At 55.3% G+C, this 19,459-nt stretch overlaps 2 protein-coding genes and 1 long non-coding RNA gene across 3 annotated transcripts in view; 1 reads left to right on the plus strand and 2 right to left on the minus strand.

The window, feature by feature from the left end:
- Nucleotides 1-5,882: 5,882 nt before the first annotated feature.
- On the minus strand, nt 5,883-11,427 carry LOC118015620. The gene is made up of 3 exons (XR_004680675.1): nt 10,690-11,427; nt 6,763-6,864; nt 5,883-6,524 (listed from the first exon to the last, which is right to left on the minus strand). It is a non-coding gene; the product is annotated as an uncharacterized LOC118015620 (long non-coding RNA).
- Nucleotides 11,428-11,813: 386 nt separating this feature from the next.
- Nucleotides 11,814-17,919, plus strand: CCDC86 (coiled-coil domain containing 86). Its single transcript, XM_035012939.1, has 4 exons — nt 11,814-12,628; nt 15,269-15,398; nt 16,852-16,926; nt 17,082-17,919. Exons 1-4 carry the CDS (start codon nt 11,874-11,876, stop codon nt 17,196-17,198), a joined length of 1,077 nt encoding a protein of 358 aa, XP_034868830.1. The 5' UTR covers nt 11,814-11,873; the 3' UTR covers nt 17,199-17,919.
- The window catches only part of PTGDR2 (prostaglandin D2 receptor 2), a 5,353-nt gene continuing 3,688 nt past the window's right edge, over nt 17,795-19,459 (minus strand). Inside the window, exon 4 of the mRNA XM_035012940.1 lies at nt 17,795-19,379. Coding sequence (XP_034868831.1) covers nt 19,238-19,379 — 142 coding nt within the window. The 3' untranslated portion in view covers nt 17,795-19,237. The remainder of the gene's footprint in view (nt 19,380-19,459) is intronic.

Below are 19,459 nucleotides of genomic sequence, written 5' to 3' on the forward strand. Positions count from 1 at the left end.
GTGGGAACACTGGTTGGAGTCCCGTCCGCTTATGTCCTAGGAAAGGACCAGGCCACTCTTCACAGTGGGGTCCAACACACCACGTGGGTGCGGGAGAACAGAAACACACCATCCACTGCCACCCTGTCCTGACCCTACTGCCCATAAGCCCAGACCTTCCCCCGCAGTCCCAAGACTCCCCATCCTGCCCGTGACCTCAAGTGTACTGGAATCTTCACATGGCCCTATCCACACATTCCTTGCCAGGAGAGTACAAATTATTCCTCCTACCCCCTGCCCCAGACCCTTGTGTACTGCATCCGCCTTCCTTCTCTCCTCCGTCCTTCCCATCTTCCTAAGTTCCAAGACCCCACAGCTCTGTCTAACTGTGCTCCTCCCTCTCTCCCCTTCCACAGCCAAGAATCTCTCACTGTCTACACCACCTCACCTCCCATCCGCTCCCCAGCTCTGGTGTGGAGGTCACCAGGGATCTAATGCCAAATACACTGGGGACACTCTTCTGTGTATTTGCTTATTTGACCTCTCTACCCTTTTTGCTGTGGGAAGTCTGTCTGAGTGGTTGATCACGGATTTGGAACTGGACAGCTTTAACTTACCAGCTGTGTGGCTTTGTTTTCCTCTTTCTTTCTTTTTCTTTCTTTTTTTCTTTCTTTTCTTTCCTTCCTTTTTTTTTTTTTTTTGACTTTTTAATCACTTTACTTTTTTTCTTTCAAATTTGTATTTAAATTCTAGTTAGTTAACATATACTATAATATTGGTTTCAGGAATAGAATTTAGAGACTCGTCACTTACATGCAATACCTGATGCTCTTCGTAACAAGTGCGTGGCTGTTTTTCTGAACCTCTCTTTCATTGTCTGTGAAATGGGGCTAAAAATAGCATCTACCTAAAAAAGTGATTGGGGTTTAAATGAACACGTAGCAGGTGCTCAGTTGATGGCTGATGGCTGTCCCCTCCTTGGAAGCTTCTCTTCCTTTACCTATCCCCATACCAGTCTTCAGCCCAGTATCGAGTGCGTGCTTTCCTGGTCAGATCTGCTGACTGACTCCCAGGGGCGCAGACTGAGGGCCTTCCTGCTGCTGGTTTCCCAGGTGCCCCAGAAGAGTCTCTTGGTCCCGCTGCTTCTCTGCTCCATCCTGGAGCTGGGCATCACTTCCTTGACCACCTTCCTGGGCTTCTGGGCCACCTTCTGCTACACGTGGCCAGTGAGATCTCGGCGGGACAGGACAGGAGCACCTACACCCTGTCCCCAGAGCCTGGATGGGGTAAGCAAAGGGAGGAGGGACAACACGAGCATTGGGGTGGGGGGAGGGGACAGACACCTCTCCCCTGTACCCCGTGTGCAGTGGCCAGGGTGAGCCCCACTGACTCTATACTGGGGGGATCTGTGCAAGGCCAGGGTGAGCCCCACTGGTCTACACTGGGTGGGGGGGGACTCTATGCAGGGGCCAGGGCGAGCCCCTCTGGATCTAAGCTGGGGATGCTGCTCTGGGATTCCTCCAGGGTGATGCCTCTGGGAAGCTGAGTCTCTGCTGTAGAGGATGCCTGCAACAGCTCATGCCCCTGGCCCTCATGACAGGCCTCCAGGGGGCAGGAAAGGGATTATGATGCCCGGGCCTCAGTTGAGAGTGAGGCTCAGAGTCTGAGGTCACAGCCAGCTCTAGAATCCAGATACGGCTGCTGGGCAACCTTCTTTCCAGGGGATGCCACAGCTGTAAGCAGAACTCAGCGCAAAGCCCAAGGTCTGAGGGTCAGGCAACTGCTGCCTGGCCTGCCGATGGGAAGGCCTGGGTCAAAGGGGAGCAGGCTTGGAAGGATCTGAAAGGATCATGGGATCGCAGGGGCTTCAGGGCGACCTGGAGGCAAGTAGCCTGGCTCTTACTTCCTCTCCCGACTCCAGCACCTGGACCCAGCTGAGGACGTGCCCATGGCTTTAGCAGCCCCTCCTGAAAGCCCAGCATAGCAGGTGCAGCCCCCAGCCACTGCCTGAGCCCAGAGCACCTGCTGTTCCTGGGAGCTGAGCTCAACATGGCCTGTGAGGACTCCTCTCCAGTGCCCGGCCTATCCGAGGCTCTGCTGTCTCTGTATTCCTGTCTCTGCGGGGTTGGACCTCCCAGCTTCACAGATCACTCCACACACACACGCACACTGGCATGGAGACAGGCCTGCCCTTGGCGTCTTGGAAACCTCCCCCAACCTTGCTGCTTTGTTATCAATAAAAGGTTGACATTCATCTGGGGTCACATCTGTCTGGATGTAGTGACTAAAGTTGCATGTGTTGTCCGTGTGTGTGTGTCTGGGGACCCTGGGCATGTCGTGTCCACATGCAGTAGACAAGCAGGCACGATTATCTGCCCATTCCTCACTTAACGACCTGATTTTGTTTCTCAAGCCCCTGCTGCTAAATGAAAAGCCATTAAAGAAAAATATTTTTGTAAACATGAGTGGCAAATGTACAATACATTCCATCCATCCCCACCCAAAGCCACCAGGCAACTCTCAGAAAAATGCCCAGTGAAGACAAGCATATAGGTAGGAAGCCCTGAATATAAATACACTTATAAAAACAAAAGTATCATTGTTTCATTATACCTCCCAAAGAAGGAAAGCGTTTCAGATGGATGGTGGGTGGAGAAGGAGAGAGGAAGTCCCTCCTGAGATTTCTTCTTCAACTTCTTTCCTGATTTGGAAGCTTGGTGAGTCTAAAATCTGATAGGATAGGGCCAGCGGGCTGGAGACTCAGGAGGAGTTGCAGTTCCGGTCCAATCTGCCAGCAGATTGCCCTCTCTCTGGAAGAGAGTCAGTCTTTGTTCTGTTCAGGTGTTCAACTGATTGGATGAGGCCCACCCACATTATGGAGGGCAATCCATTGATTAAATGTTAATCTCTTCCCCAAAAACACCTCCAAAGAAACATCCAGAAAAGTGACCAAATATCTGGACACTGTGGCTCAGCTAAGTTGACACATAACATTAATCATCACTATACCCACTTACCCCAGGCCAAGGCATCCCACTTCCTATGGTGCTATAACCCACTCTCCTCAGAAGAAGCCAGTAGAAGTCTCGGGAGGTAAAATCTGTGATCTCTGACAGACGCCTGGCAGATGATGCAGCTGTCAGCTGGGACACCTTCTTTGGCCTCTCCATGTGGTTTCCGCACATGACGATATAGGCTTCCTCATAAGACGACAGAGACCGTCCTGTCTGCAGTGCGGACCAGAAACACTTGGCATGCTTTAAATTAATCATCTTCCAGTATTTGTTTAATGTCAACTTAGGATGGGAAGAAAATTGTTTCCCCACAAATAAAAATGGAGTCGTATTTCATGCAGCAAACAGAACTCTAGTTTCTTTGGAACGGTCTTTCCTCTCCTGGTTCTCCTCTCGGGCATGTGATAGAGAACCAGCACGCATCCCTCCGTCACCAGCAGCACATTGACTTGCTGGGGGAGCAGACAAGTCTCTCTGTATTGTTCTCTCTGTTTAGGAGACATTTAAAGGCTTGCAGCTACGATCTTGGTAAACAGCCCTTTGTTGTGCATTAGCTGGTTTCAGAATCTGGAATGACCGGCAATGCCCACTCCAGGGCCCCCCAGACGGGCCAGTGGGTGCAGCAACTTGCAATGTACATCACAAGATTACCCCCTAGCCCCTACCCTCCAGGACATATGCCCACGCTAGGGAGGAGAAGGTTTTCTTTCTATTTAAGGGTATTACCTATGTAAGTACTTACTTACCTGTTTAAGAGTTTTGACAAAAGGACATGAATTTCCTTTCCACCAGCTCTGTGAGAATCTACAGGTGGAAACCCAAGTTAACAGGCAGATTTCTGATAAATCCCTATGGGGTTTCAGTGTTCCTCTAAGTCAGTGCCTGGGGAAGCTGCCTGCCTGGACCTGCCTCCTCCAAGAAGTCCTCTCTGATATTCCCTCATCCTCAGGAACCTCAGCTGCTGAAACCCGATCGGTTTTAGCCCTGGGCCTCACTTGCCTACCTGGGTTGGCTGCCTCACAGGTTTCAGCTGGACTCAACGCTGTCTCGAGGACAGTGTCCCCACCTTACACTTGTTTGTGGACCCCATGACACCCAGAACATGCCAGGCAACAAAGTTTGCTTGAATCGATTCTTATTTGTTGACTGATTCTACATTCCTTTAGAGAAAGTCCAGAAACATCTTGAACAAACTCTTTAGTTTACACCCAAAGCCCCCCTACCACTCGTATACATTTAACGATTTTTTTAATTTAGAGAAAATGTTGGGACTCTTACCTATTCTTAACTATTAACTCAATTCCGTTAACTATTCTCTGTTCTCATCTCTTCTCTATCCTATTCTCTACTACAATTCTCAAGAAATTCCCACCACAGTGTGAGCTAGACATTGTCCAGAAATTAATGTTACATTATCATAACAACTAGCCTGTGGAAAGTTAACAGAATTCTCCTGAGGAATCATTACCAAAAATTGTGCCCACTTGAAGTTTCATCTTCATTAACTCATTCATTCAATAATTATTTATTGCACAACTACGAAGAACCAAGTGTTAGTCTGGACTCTGAGAATACAGTAATAAACACAACAGGAAAAATATCCCATCCACAGGGCAACAACATTCTAGCCAATGGGAAATAATAAACAAGGAAGCAAGTAAAATATATTAATTTATTGTAACTAAAGAACAAGGAAGGGTTTGTCCACCCAATCTGCCTCCAATGAAGTCATGGGGCTGATGGGGCACCATCCCTACCAATCACATCTGCTCCAAGAGAGGGTGCAGTAAAGGCCACAAGACTATCCCCCTTGAGACAGACACCTGAGTGTAAGCCAATACCTTCTCTTCCAGTTACCACGGCTGCGTCACACACAACCCCAAAACCCAGTGATGTAAAACATCCACTTTATGATGCTCACAGGTCCTGCGGTGCAGAACTTGGACAGGGCAAAGCAGGGAGAATTGTCTCTGCTCCATGATTTTGGGGACCTCTGCTGGGAAGATACAAAGTTGAGAGTGACCTGACAGGTGGGGGCTAGAAGCATCTGGAGGCATCTTGGCTCATGCCTGGCAGATGATGCAGCTGTCAGCTGGGACACCTTCTTTGGCCTCTCCATGTGGTTTCCGCACATGACGATATAGGCTTCCTCATAAGACGGCAGCTGAGTTCCAGAGTGAGCATGCCATGAAAGCCAGGAGGAAGTGCATGACAGTCTTATCGTCCTACAGCAACAGTTCTACCATTCTCTTTTGGCCGAGGCAATCACAAAGGTCTTTCCAGGTTTGGATACAGGGGAGACGTAGACCCTCCTCCTCAAGGGAAGGGGTGTCAAGGTTCCACTGGAAGAAGACTACGTGGATGGCAGATACTGTTGCAGGCAACTTTAGAAAATGCAATCTTCTACCCCTTTCTGTGTCTAATCTCAAAAAAAAAAAAAAAAAAAGCAGTGTATCTAGATCTGCCCAGAGTCATCTTGCAGGTAGAGGGCTAAAACCACTCAGGCACAGTGATAATATCTGAGTGTTGTGTTATATTTTATTTTGAACGGAAAGTAAAAGAGCAGCGGAGTAACTCTGATGGATCAGCTTCTGCTCTGTACGGAAGGCATAACTTTCTTGATGACCTGAAATTTCTGCCTCGGGGCTTATTCCTGATGTAGGTCAAATGGCAAAATCAGAGGCAGGCAGGTGTGGGTGAAGGTGCACACACTTTGGGAGCAGAGTCCTGCCTCCAAATCCTCTCTCTGCCTTTCGCCCGCTGCCTGTTCCTGGAGAGTTTCCTTCTCTGTAAACCTGGGCGGCAAGAGCAACTTCGCCAAGGAGTTGCCAGGAGAATTAAATGAGATAATCCCAGCACACCATGCTTGGTGGCCACTCTAGACAGAATCTCTACCGTCTGAACTTCCAGGGAAATTGCTATGGTTTTGTGTATTTTCCAGCCACTGCAACAAAATATCCTCTCATCAACATCGCCACAATTTTTATGTCCTTAAAATTTACCATAAATGATATGCTTTTAAAACCTGTAAACATATGAAGGATCTTTTGGGCGGAACAGAGCTGTTTGTTTCTGCAACGGTCCTTGGGTAGAGCAAGCTTTGGGATGGGAGATCCAGAAAAATGAGCCTGGCTGATCCAGCGGGGGTCAGGGCCAGCTGTTCCATCTTGCCCCTGGAGAGCTTGAGGTCCTTCTGGAAGGTGCATGAGAAGAACAGAGAAGTGAGATTGTTGACTCAGGGGAAACCTCCTCTCACCAAGTCTGATCAGGGCCAGCTGCAGTGCCAGCTAGAGTGTACAGAGGTGGGGTGAGCCGAGAGTTTCCGGCCATGGGGCCCGCAGACCCCATCTTCAAACAGAGACCTTGCTGGTCCAGGCTTCAGGAAAGGGGCTTCACAATTTGCAACTGGGTCCCCAAGGCAAAGTCTCTGGGGGTTGCCATGGAGATGAGGCTGCCATCTTGGTTGGGGGAGGCATCACACCCTGGAGGAAATATCACACTGAGGAAATGCCAGAGCCTAGGAAAAACAAACTTTAGGGGAAATGAAAGGAGAGAAATTAGTGAACAGAGAGGAATGGAGGGGAAGTGAGTCACTGGGAAACCCTGCAGTTATGTAGTTCTTGGGAACTGAGAGTCGTGGGTGTGGGCATGGAAGTGTCTGTCTATCTGTCAAGCTCTCCTTCCATACATAAGGGTGAATCCCCCTACTGACACTGGGGCCTGTAGCTCGGCCCCCTAAACCCAACCCCATAAAGTAGAGATGACTCACCGCCATGGTGCCACAGTCCCATTTTGAGTAATGTCCTGAGCTCAGGTTCTGCCACTTCCATTCTGCAAGTCATGTGACCTCTCCACGATGCTATTTCCTCACCTGAAAAATAGGGAAAATGATTTCTGCTCAGCCTTCCTCGAAGGGAAGTTTTGAGATTCAAGTGTTTAATATCTGTGCCCCAAGACCGTGTACGTGCCCTCGGGCAGGGAACCACAACTGCCCCGTTCCCTGCTGTACTCCGAGCTCGGGCCACAGGGTAAACGTTCAGTAAATATTTGGTGGGTAAATAAATGACAGGGTGCTGGTGAACTTGGCCCTGCCCTTTCTGGGAAAGTAAAGCAGGAAAGCGCTTCCTGAACCACTGATTCCCCTGCAGGACGCTGCTCCTCAAAACGTGGCCCAAGGACCAGCAGCAGCAACCCCTGGGAGCTTGTAGAAATGCAGACTCTCAGGCCTACCCCAGAAGCTACCAAGTCTTAATGTCTGGGGTCAGAGCCCAGCCTGTGTTTCAACACGCCCTCCATATGATTCCGATGCTTCCCAAAGTTTGAGAAACATTGCTGTTGGATACAGTGGGGAGAACGAGAGATGGGGTACGAGCTGCCATGGCCCCCTCCCCAGGGCCTCTCCCTCCCGCCTGGCACAGGTGTTCATTCCGCAACCCCCCACCCCCACCCGCCCCTTCCCTGACCTGCCTGGGGCAGGAGAACATGCTACGGATACTGGCAGAGGGAGGCGGTCTTGTCTTTTTCGGGGGGAGCTGGTCGGCCCCTTGCTGTTTTAACAAAATCTGCAGATAGCATGAGGGATCAGGAGATAAGCTTTGCAGGTACGTGAGAACTCTGCAAAGTGGTCCCTTCCCAATCCAGTCAGCTTCTCTGTCCCCTGGCAATGCCCCGTGGGACAGCTGGGAGGCCTCACACCAAGGGTCCCAGGTGCCCCCCCACACACCCCTCTGCTGAGGTCTCTGCCCCCCTCCTCCTGAGGACCTGAAAGTCAGCATGAGCTACTAGGAACAGAGAGAAGAGATGAACCTCTGAGATAAAGGCTCCTGATAAGAACTGACACGATAACCCTTGCACGTTGCACGTTCTCAGTAGGGTGTGATTGGAGGTTCCTAGAAGCAGAAGGTCACACATGCAAAGGGGGAGGGGAGCAGGGATTGAAGGAGGACAGCCGGATCTCCAGCAGGTCAAAGCCAAATGCAACAAGGCCAAGTGACAAAGCCTGCACCTGTCCAGGAAAACCAGCAGCCCGTGTCCAGTTTCCAGGGGATGGCAGCTAGAACCAGACGGAGGGCCTCAACTGATGGCTGGCCCTTGGGAAGAGAATGGGGACCTGGTCACACCGATAGGAATCATGGAGTAGGCAGGTGAAAAATGCCCTCAGCTCTCTGTGGGGCAGTCAGCCCTGGGTACCTGAGGGAGCTCTGGACAGCACATTCTGGAAGGGTTGTAGAGAACCACTGCTGTCTTTCCCAGAGGTTTACTGTGTTGTCATGAGAGGGACAGAAGGAGGAGGGAGACGTTCAGCCTGGATAAAAGACAATTTCGGGGAAGCTTCAAATACATAAGAGACCTCTGAGTAGAAGAGAGGGCAGCCTGGACTCGTGGGGCCCAGCGAAGGGCAGCCCAGCCGTGCGACACCTCCACCCCGTTGGGGCCCTGTCCTCACTCCAGCCACAGCCGGCGACATCCCCTTGCCAGCTACCCACCTCCCCTGTCCTTCCACACCCGCAGCTCCCCCTGCTTCCAGTCCTGGCTCAGTGATGGGAGAGCAAGAGTGTGGGTGTGGCATCAGGAAGCCCCAAATCCCAGTCCTGTCCTTGCACCCGTGTCACCCTCCCCTTGTGTCACCCTGCGCCAGAGCACAACCTCTCCCAGCCTCGGATGTCCCTGTCGGGAAAACGGGAATGTTCTCCTCTCACCAGGCACAGGTGCTCGTTCTCCAGCCCACACCCTGCAAGGGGGCATCCCTTCCCTTGCTCCCTCGTTCGGGAAGTGGTGACAAGCCAGGAGCAGCCACCCGTGATATCCCCTGCCCCTGAAACCCCAAGAGAGGCCTGACACCTAGTGACTGCCCAGTTAGTGACGCTGGTGACCCCAGGACCCATTCCCTGGCCATCTCTGATCTCCATGCTGAGCAGAGGACCATACAGGTAGAGGCCCCCGACATCAGGAGACAGTCACCCCTCTTGCTGCGGCACCCTTGGCAGGATGGAGGACCAATGGCTCGGAGAAGAACACTTGATGCATATCTTCATGGGTGCGTGGTTTTCTTCAGTCAGCAGATCTCACCTTACATAATAAGTAAGCCAGGTAGTGCTGGTCCAGCAGGCTCTGCCTGCCGTGTGTGGTACACAGAACCACAGGCGGCCCGTGGGGCAACGTGGCACCCAGCACCTCTCAGTGAGGGCACAGACCAGGATCGGCATGAGGAACAGGCAAGCAAGGCAGCTAAGCGTCCCAGCTCTGGAACTGTAATCCTAGCACCTCAGTGTGTAGCTGTGCGATTTAGGCGAGCACCTTAGCCTTTCTGTGCCTTGATTTCCTCGGCCAGATAACAGGGAGACTTCCTCTTAAGAGTTGTGCCTCTGAGGTCAGACAGCTGATGTGGATCGTGCCTCCCCCACTTATTTGCTGTGTGACCTTTGCAAGCGTCCCAGCCTCTCTGTGCCTCAGTTTCTTTATCTGTGAAATGGGAGTAATATCAACAGCACCTGCCTCACAGCATTGTTATGAGGACCGAATGGGTCTGGAGAGAGAGACAGAGAGAGCCCTTGAAAGAATGCCTGGCCCAGTACTGCTCGCCCCAGTGTTTGAGGCTGGGTTCCGTGCACGAAAGGACTTATATGCAAATAGTCTGTTCAGAAAATGACCCCAGCAAGCACCTGTAAGGGAGTGGGAAAGTGAGGCAGGGACCAGGAAGAAGCCAAAAAGGGGCGCATGAACGACCAGGTTGCCTTCGCAGACAACTGGGGCTCGGTCCTGCTGGGGGCCTCTGCGGAGGGTAGAGAACCCCTCAGCAGCCCTTCCCCACCCCCATGGGCAAGGAGGCTGAGATGGGCAGTAGAATGCAAAGGAGTCTCAGCAGTGACTGTCACATCAGGCTTTTCTGAAAAATTCAGGCATCCCCCCTGGGCCCCTGAACACCACCGATAATGATACTGACTCACCGAGCTCAGGAGGGAGTGGAGGGTTCAGGGCCAGAATTCGCTTGATGTCTCCACACTGATTCAAACAATGTCTATAAGACACCTCCCTTCCTCACACCACCCGGGCAGGGTTCTGAGACCGCCCTCCGAAGTATTTTAAGCAGGGCCCACTGGGATACAATCCACCTGGCCTTTGCAAGCATCCCCTCCAGCTGAGGACAGGAGCTCAGGAAGCAGGGAGCGGAAACTGGCCCCGAGCAAGGCAGTCGTGGCACAGCCGTGTAGTCTCCTCCAGCCACCCTGGCAGTGCACATCGGGCTTGGTTCTAAGTGGCAGGCCATTCAGGCCTCCAGGCTGCAGCAGAGAATTTAAGGAACCAAGAGTTGGGGGCTAGGAGAGCTGAGCGAGGAGGGGTCCTAGCTGCTTCTGCAGTGGGGAGCTGAGCTACTGGGAAGGGGCCCTGCAGGGCCTTCCAAGGCCCAGGAACAGGAGGGCACTGAGCCTACAGATGGAGCCTCTGAGAAGGGCCCAGAAGGTAGAGGCTGACACGTGATTACTACACAAGGGCACGACTATTCCTGACGACAAGAAGGGACAGTGGGGAAGCCGTACCATCGCCTGACCCTCAGGCAGGTGACTTCAACAGGCTGAACTCATGAGGATGTATCTTGGATGCCGTGGCACCAGCCAAGGGGAGAGAGGTATTAAGGGATTCTCAGCCCACACTGCCATCCTCCAGCAACCTTTGCCTGCGTTTTCCTCCTCCTCACCTCCTCCTTGATCAGCACTCAAGACTTGCGGGGCCCAATCTGACCTTCAGTCCTGCTGCAGTGTCAGTAGTGACTCAGGAGGTGGGGACCATGCTCTGGGTGCTGAGGGCCTGGACGTCGGCCCCACCTTCTTTCTCTGTCGCCTGAACACCCTTGGACCGCTTCCCAGGCCCTCTCATAACCCCTCAGCTGGAGAAACAGTGGTTTGTCGATGCAGCCAGTGGGACAGTTGGACAGGGGTCCTGGGATCCCTGAGGGCCATCCCCAGGCAGTTCTAAGGAAAGACTTAAAAGTGCTGGCATAGAGTTGGGCAACTTCCAAGACATTCTTTGGTCAGATACATGCTGTGAGCGAAATCAAAACTTCCTCTTGGGTCTCACGCAGAGGAGTGGGGAGAAGGCAGGCTCCTCACACGCTGGGGCAAGGAACTCTGTCTTGGTCAGTGGTGATCTGATCGCTGTTTCCAGAACTGGGGCTGAAGGTCCAGGACACAAAGGTAGTGCATCTTACCAAGGGGTAAGCACCTCAACTTCACGCGTGAATGGTGAAAATGTTGAAAAGGCAGAGCTGTAGACTGGATACTTAAGCACAGGACTGGGAGAAGGGAAGGAAAGGGTTACCTTTAACATGTAACTCAAGACAAGAGATTTCCCGATCCCAGGATTCGCCAGGTAGCATAAACTCTGGCAGTTATGAGTACTCCGACAGGACCATTTTCGATACACTAAGCTCGTGCAAAACTACCCATATTACCAATGAGAAGACCGAGGCCCAAAGAGAGTGGGACCCTTGTCCCACAGCAGTGAGTTAGCGGCTAAGTTTCCGTGGACCTTTTTCCGATCTTCTCTCCCGGAAATGGGACCCCCACCCCCTTCCCTTCTCCTCCTGCACACTCTTTTTTTCACCAGGGAGAAAGAGTTTGCACGAAAGGCAAACGTAGACCTCAAGCTACAGCTCCCCTGCGAGTAAATGCGCCGAAGCTCTTTGCGCACGCGCCCTGTCAGCCCGGCCGCCTCGGGCCGTCGGCCCCGCCTCTCCGCCCATCACCAACATGGTCTCCCCGGCAACGGCCCTTCCTGCCTCGCGCTGGCACCGCGGCTCCTGACGTCATAGGACCGCGCCGGTCGCCCCAGAGTCGGTGGAGGCTGCACGTGGGTTGGACCTTGGAACTTTCAGGCCTGGCCATGGATACGCCGCTCAGGCGCAGCCGGCGGCTGGAAGGCCTAAGCCCTGAATCCCCCGAGACCCCCAGCCGAGTTTTGCGGGCGAGACGGGCCCTTGTGGCGTTCAAGTCGGACCCAGAAGAAACGAGGGAGCCCGAGTCTCCGAGTGCGCGGCGACCCGGCCTGGAGTCCCCCGGCTGTCAGCTGGAGACAAGCCCGGAATCACCTATTCTGCGGCAGGGTGCAGGTTTGGGGTCCCCCGGAAGGGAGCCGGAGCCGGGCCCAGGGTCCCACCAGGTTCAGCAAGATCCAGGCGTGGAGTCGCCCCAAACACTTCCGGAGTCGGGTCCACAACCCCCCGGGTTTCAGCCAAAGCCAAGTGGGCAGTCAGCAAAGTTCTCCCAAACCCAAGAACTGGACTCGGAGTTGGCCCTGAGTAAGAAGGAGCTGGCCTCGGGGTCTCCCCGACATCAGCTGCAGCTGGGCCCAGGATCCCCTGAGCCTTACCCGGCTCAGCAAGCGCCGGGTCCGGAGCCCTCGCGACCACTACAGGAGCCGACAGCCCAGTCACCCGGCTCCCCCCAGGGTCAGCACGAGCCGAGCAAGCCACCTTCGGCCGGGGAGACGGTGAAAAGCGGCCTAGGGGCAAAGAAGCGGACAAGGTCTTCAGCCCAGGCCCCAGCGTCCAAGAAGTGGAAGGAGGGGAAGGAGGTTCCTGTAATCCCTAAGGGAAAGCCCAAATCCGGGCGGGTGTGGAAGGACCGCTCCAAGAAAAGGTAAAGTTGGGGAAAGCTAGGCAGGGGTGTGGTTCTCTATGGTGTTGGGGCACCCGTGCGGCCCAGAGAGAGGCTCAAGGATGGAGAGAGCTCACATTTGGGGGGTCTCACACGAACAGGTAATTATAATCGGGATGTGGTAAAATGCTCTGGGATCCCAGGGAGGGTGAGACCGCGCCCTCAAAGGTTATTCCTGTGATGCTTTCCTCCTCAGAGTACCTGTGTACCTCTCGTAGAGCACCTTATTTGTGTATTCATTCAACAAGCATTACCTCTGTCTGCCCGCTTTCCAGTGAGGGAAGCAGAAGCAAGTAAACCAGCCCTTACTTGGTAAAAAGCTGTGAGGTCTTCACCAGCTAGTATCTGTTACGGTTATTTGCCCTTGTGTTAAAAAGTATTATGGAGCACTGAGCCTGTAGAACACTGCTAAGCATTTTGGTAAGGACCGGCCAGCGCGAAGGCCTTGCAGACCGAGGGACCAGCGTGCCTCGGGCAGTTAGTCTGCATGCAACACTGTGAAGCAGCGGCTGTTAGGATTATCCTCATTTTACATATGGGGAACTCAAGGCTGTGCAGAGAAATCAGGGAGTTATCAGACCGTAGGACTTCGGGGGTGAAAGCAGAGAGACCAGTCAGGAGGCCTCGGTTGCAGTAGAACTAAAACACGTTCGGAAGCTGCAGGTAGGTCTTGCGGATAAGGGCCAAAGGGCCACTGAATTGATGTTCAGGGTCTTTGAGGAAGCAGCTTCGGCGGGTGGTGAGCAGAGCCCAGAGACAGTGGACGCAGCACCTGCAGCAGAAGGTGTCCCGGCAAAACGAGGGATATGGAGGGCGGCGGTGGGCTGGGAAGGCCCGGCTGCAGCCTCTCCCCCTTCCGTGCTTAGGCCAAATGGCACCTGCACAGCGCCCCTTGGGTGTGCCATCTCCCTCCTCTGAAGGGCAGTGTTTAGTGAGCAGCTGCCATGTGCAGAGCATTGTGCTAAATGCCTCTCCAGCCTTGTCTCAATCCTCCCACCCCCCTTTGGAACAGGAACCATTCTTGTCTCTGTTTAACGTGGGAAGTCGCTGAAACTCCGGCTACTTTGCCCAAGATCACCCAGGTAGTAGGAGGCACATCCCGGCCTTGAAACCCAGGCCTGTCTGCCTTCAACCTCCAGGTAAAACAGATGCTCTGGAACTGTGTCAGCCCCGTAGCATAGCCGCCAGGCACATGTGGCGATTTCAGTTTAAGTTGGTTAAAATTTAAAAACTTAAACATTCAGTTCCTCCATCACACCAGCCACATCTCAAGTTGCTCAGCTGCTCAGTGCCTCTCCGGACAGTGGAAATATCAAGCCTTTCCACCAGTACAGACGGTTCTGCTCGGCAGCGCTGCTCTGGAAGGAGGCAGCGGTGTGCCCTGTGGCTCTGTGTGTATCCAGGTCCCCACGGCCTTGTCCCTTTGGGTTTCTCATCACGGGGCTGGGGAGGAAGTCTGTGCTTAGGACGCCAGGGCTTCAGCAGGAAGTCCTAGGAGAGGGCGAGGGAGCAGTCGAGGGCCGTTCTGGGGTCAGAACCAGGCTGAAGATGGACAGGCCTTCAGCCCTGGGGGTCAAGGTCCAGGCTTTGTGTACCAGACTCCTGTGGAACAAGGGGAGAAAATGGCCCAGAAGAGCAATATTGAGGGAAGTGGTCTCTGCCCTGTGCACCGCAGCCTTCAGAAGCTGGGGCGGGCCCGCCGACCTGCAGTGACCATTTGGGGCACCATATAATGGAAGTGGATGAAGAAGAGCTCTTCTAGAAGTCAAGAAATTGGTGGAGGAGCCAAAAAGGCCACTATGAGAGGATCTGCGAAGGAGAAAAGGCCCACGGGGCAGCCAGCAAGGCTGCAGATAGCTCAAGGAGAAAGACCTACAGAGAAGGGGAGAGCGTGGTCTGTGACCCCCACCCCGTTCTCCTCACCTGCTCAGCAGCACTCACAATCGTACTGGTCTAGCTTCGTCTTGCTCCTTGACATTCCTTTCTTTCCTGGAATATTTTCCCGCATGTCGTAGATAGATCATTCCACCCATATGCAGTATGCTTATCTCTTACCAAGATAGTCCTGTTTTTCCTGGGACTGTAATGTCACTGTCACACTTAGGAAAACAGGACATCCCCCGATATCCTCTCATGCCCACTACATTTTCACATACCCCCGCACTGTTCTGAAATGGAATAGGCCGCCCCTGGAGGGAGTGAGCCCTAGCTCCAGAAGCATTGGCACCCAAGCTGAGCTTGCTTGGTGGAAGCAGCAGAACCTTATGGAAGGGCTCTGTGGTCTGGACTCTGGTCACAGAGGTTTCAGTCTTGACAGCTGTTCAGGTACAAGGTGACCTGGTGCAGTTACTTAACCTCTTTGAGCCTTGGTTTGCTCCTCTTTAAAATGGGAAGAACAAGAGTACCATCTCAGGGTACATGTAACTAGGGCTTAAGAAATGGCAGCCGGCATGACTGGGGCCCGTTTCTGCAGACCCGGAGGGCTGCTGCCTGGCGAACGGGCAGGGGAGGATGTAATTCTGCCTGGGTTCTGAGGAGGAAGGCCCAGAGCCCAGAGCTGAGGGGAGAGTGGGCATGGGCACCTCCCACGGATGACACGAGCGCCCATTGTCTCCCTTCCAGGTTCTCCCAAATGGTGCAGGACAAGCCCCTGCACACATCCTGGCAGCGGAAGATGAAGGAACGGCAGGAGAGGAAGCTGGCCAAGGACTTCGCCCGGCACCTAGAGGAGGAGAAGGAGAAACGCCGGCAGGTGAGGGGCCAGCCAGCCAGGCTGAGGCTGGAGCTCAGGGGGCTGAGGTGGTGACTGCTGGAATAGGCCTGGGGCGGGTGGGGGAGGGCTGCTGGCCCTAGGGAGGCAGGGAGCCTGGCCAGAAGTAGAAGTGCAGTCTGGGACCGCAGGGCGGGGAAGCCCAGTGCAGTGTCCACTTTAGCCCAGGGCTCTATGAGAGACTCAAGGATGGGGACGAGCCCAGGACGAAGCCCCCCGCGGTGGCCCTCACTACTGATCAAAGCATTTGGGGATACGGGCTTCAGGGTCCTCGCTCAGGTAGGAGAGCCTTATCCCAGTACTGTTGCCATCGTTCCCCAAGAGACAGCTCCCACGCATTAGCAAAGTGGATACCCCACACCTTCCTGCCTGCCCCTCAGCCCCAGGCCGGAAATGCCTGCTTAGAGGTCCCCCCCAACCCCTTCGGGCTCCAGGAAGCCCCAGCAGGCAGCACACGAGAGTATGAGGTCTGCGACCACCCCACCAGGACTGGGGTTATCAGAGGGATGTCACTTGCCTAGTGATCCCAGGGGCACAGGCCCGAGCCTGGCCACCGAGGGAAGGGGCTGGGCCAGGCAATTCAGCCATCTCTCCCCCGTTTTGAGGCACCCCCATGCTGCTGTGTGCCGAGTCCTTATCTTACTTCCTGTGCGGCCCGGACTACCTCTTGAGCAAGACGGACTTCTTGTCGCCCCCCCGGGAGTGCCCCCAGCCCAGCCCTTCCCCTGACAGGAGCCCAAATCTCACTTCTCCTTTCTCCTCCCCAGGGGCCCAGGCCACCCCTACTCCCCTAAGTCCTCAAAGCCCGGAGAGGCCCCTGACCATGCAGCGGCCTCAGAGCCGCCATCCCCTCAGGCCCCACCCAGGGCGGCAGTCAGCATAGCCAGAAGGCACTGGACTCCCCATCCCTGAGACAGACTCCAACTAGATCCATCTTTGAAGTGTTCCCACCGGGCCGGGTACCCCTCCAAGGCCAGTGCATGCATGCATTCATTTATTCCTCAGGACAATCCGGAGTAATCTCTTCACTTTCAATATGGGGCCTTGAGGCACAGAGAAGTTAAGCAGCTTGGCCAAAGTCACCCATTTGGAAGCAGCAGAGCCAGGATTTGAACGGGGCCCAGATAGCCTCTTCCCCGTAGCCTCCACCCCTTACCCCCGGCAGCTGATGGGGCGGGGGGCGTGGGGACCATTGTGTCTTACCTCCCCCCACCCACCATCCCCCTATCTAAGCTGCGCGACCAGGTGCCCCCCTTCTCGGCTGCAGTCACGGGCAGGGGCATATCTCCTTGCTGGCCCGCCAGCAACAATCGGGCTGGGGTGAGAGAGTCTGTCCTCTCCCTGGGAACTCAGCCAGCTTTCATTCCCCTGAGGCCTAAGAGACCAGGGCTGCCCCGGCTCCCAGCCTCAAATCCCCGTCCCCTCTGTGTTCCAGGAGAAGAAACAGCGCCGGGCCGAGAACCTGAAACGCCGCCTGGAGAATGAGCGGAGGGCAGAGGTTGTCCAAGTGGTGAGTGTTGTCTCGCCCCGGGGGATCTGAACCGCGGCCAGGCTGGGCGCTGTGCTCGAGATGCCTCGGCGCCCCTGCGGGGTGGCCTCCCTTTCCCCGGGGCACAGGGCAGGGACGACAGCCACACTAATGCGCTCTCCTCACACCGCCCCCAGATCCGAAACCCCGCCAAGCTCAGGCGGGCGAAGAAGAAGCAGCTTCGCTCCATTCAGAAGCGGGACACAGTGGCGCTGCTGCAGAAGCCACCCCAGGGGCCAGCAGCCAAGATGTGAGCACGGGCCAGCCCAGAGGCCTTCTGCGGCCAACCGCTGTGTCAGACCCGCACTCGTCGGGCCACTGGGCCACTGGTCACACGCCTCAGCGGGACGCGGCACTCCAGCGCTGGCGCCACCCCACCCCGCCCCACCCCAGAGGGGCTCTGAGCCTTCGGGGGCTCCCAAGCCCGGAGGGAGCCTGCGGCCTGGCAGAGACTGGGGGAGGGAAGAGGTTCAGCCCTGACCCCCGCCTCCTTCCTGCTCTCTCCTCCTTCATCAAGTGCCTTGCAACCATGAAGGGTAAATTCTCTGGTTCCTTGGGAGCTGACAACTGGAGGGTGACTCTCTAAAATGTGTATTCTGGCTCAAGGCCGCGGGTCCGACCCAGGCCAGGAGGCTGCAGTCAGGAACCAGTCCCCCTCGCACCATCCCAAACGCTGCTTGGGGTGTCTGCAGCCCACTGGCCCTGTCGCCCGGCCAGCTGAACCCGGCTTCCCCGACTTTTCAACACCGAAAGGTTTCAGGGAGTGAGGTCCGCCCCGCCCCCCAGCTCACTCTCGCCTGTGCCGGACTCTGCGGAAGCCCCGCGGATCTGATTCACCCGTGCCATCCAGTCTGTAACAAATATTTATTGTGTACAGGCACAGTTCTAGGTATCAGGGAATAGAGGCCCCTGCCCACAAGGAGCTTTCGTTCTGTCAGAAAAAAACATAATAAACAGGGAAATGGTACTGTGTTAGACAGTGGGAAGTGCCACGAGTGAAGCCGGGGAGGGTAGCAGGGAGCACGGGGAGCTGTGAAGGTGGACGTCGGCTCGGTCAGCTGCGCATCTGTTCGTCTGCTGAGCACGGGCTGTGGGCAAGGCCCGGCACGGTGGCAAGCAGTAAGCCGGCCAGCCCAGCCTTCAGGACCCCAGCCAGGAGCGGCACAGGCAGCACTGGACCGAGATTCCACTGTTCCACCCACCAGTTACTGGCCACAGCTCTGCGCCTGGCCCTGGGACAGACCCAGGTGCAGTGGTCTTTGTCTTCTAGCGCGTGGCGGGTAGAGGAGACGTGTCAGGGCATGGATGCGCTATCAGGAGGTCCGGGTTGGCCCTGACTGCTACAGATCGGGACAGCCGCCCAGCTGCTGCGTGGTTGGGGGGTGGGCATTGGAAAGATTTGGGGATTACCAGCATTGCCCATAGGGTATTCCATGGTAGAATACCAGGCCCATACAGATGTCGGATCCATGAGGAACTGTCATGTGCTGTGATCTCGGGCTGCTGTGCACATTCACATACTAAGAAGACCTTCAGCAGAGATGCCCACTGCACTGGATTAGCCCAGGCTGGCCACGGCACCCCTTGCTCTTTCTACCTTATAAACCCCTTGGTTGGTGCTGGGTCAGTAGGGTAGAGAAGAGGCCTCTTACAGTCAAGACCTTCAGTACCTTGGGTATGTTGCGGGTGGGAGCGGGGCGGGGGGGGGGGTGTTCTTTCACTTACTAAACGGTAGTTGAACTGCATGGTGCTCAATGGTGAGTATGCAGACCCTATACTTTGGGTAAGTGGATTAATCTCCATGTACCTCAGTTGGATCATGGGTAGAAACTGGAGCTAATAGAACCTGTCCCTCAAGATTGTGGGATCAAGCGTCTAGTTCAATAAACGTTGGCTAGGTGACTACGTGAAGAGTTAGACTGGACCAGTACTTGCCAAACCTTTCAGTTTTCTACTCCAAACGCACGTATCACTGGTTTCCTGTAAAAATACCTCCCTCCCTTCCCCTCCCGCCATCTGGTAAAGCCGAGCTCCACGAAGGTGCATCCCGAGTACCCTAGTTCGAGAGATCTTGTGGTTTTACCCTGCCTTGGTCCCCACGGGGTCCGCTGACCAGCAGCGCTGACTTCGCCTCCTGGGAGCTTGCTGGAAATGCAGAATTTCGGCGCCCGCCCCTCCCGCCGCCGTCGGTTCTGAAGGGCACTGGGGCACGGGAGGCGTTTTAAAAGGCAGACGCCCGGCCCGGCCTGACTCCGCCCCCGGGACGCTCGCGCGCGCCATCGCCGGCCGCCCTCTACCCCGACGTGGTGCTCAGTGCCCGGTTCAGGGGGCCCCTCTCGTCCTGGGACCGGGAGCGGGCGCGCCGCGCGGACGCCGCACGGCCGCCCCGCAGCCAGGCGAGCAGGCGCGCGGGCCCGGACGGGGGCGGCGGGCGGGCGGCGGGGCCCGGGCGCGCGCCGGGCGGGCCGCAGGACGAGAGGGGCCCCCTGAACCGGGCACTGAGCACCACGTCGGG

This window comes from Mirounga leonina, unplaced genomic scaffold (assembly GCF_011800145.1).
Source record: "Mirounga leonina isolate KUSES-001 unplaced genomic scaffold, KU_Mleo_1.0 Mir_166, whole genome shotgun sequence".
In the NCBI taxonomy this organism is placed as follows: domain Eukaryota; kingdom Metazoa; phylum Chordata; class Mammalia; order Carnivora; family Phocidae; genus Mirounga; species Mirounga leonina.

Coding starts and splice junctions, on each gene's coding strand:
- CCDC86 (XM_035012939.1), top strand. CDS start 11,874: ATGGATACGCCGCTCAGGCGCAGCCGGCGGCTGGAAGGCCTAAGCCCT. Junction 12,629..15,268: donor AAGGACCGCTCCAAGAAAAG/GTAAAGTTGGGG, acceptor TCTCCCTTCCAG/GTTCTCCCAAATGGTGCAGG. Junction 15,399..16,851: donor AGAAGGAGAAACGCCGGCAG/GTGAGGGGCCAG, acceptor TCTGTGTTCCAG/GAGAAGAAACAGCGCCGGGC.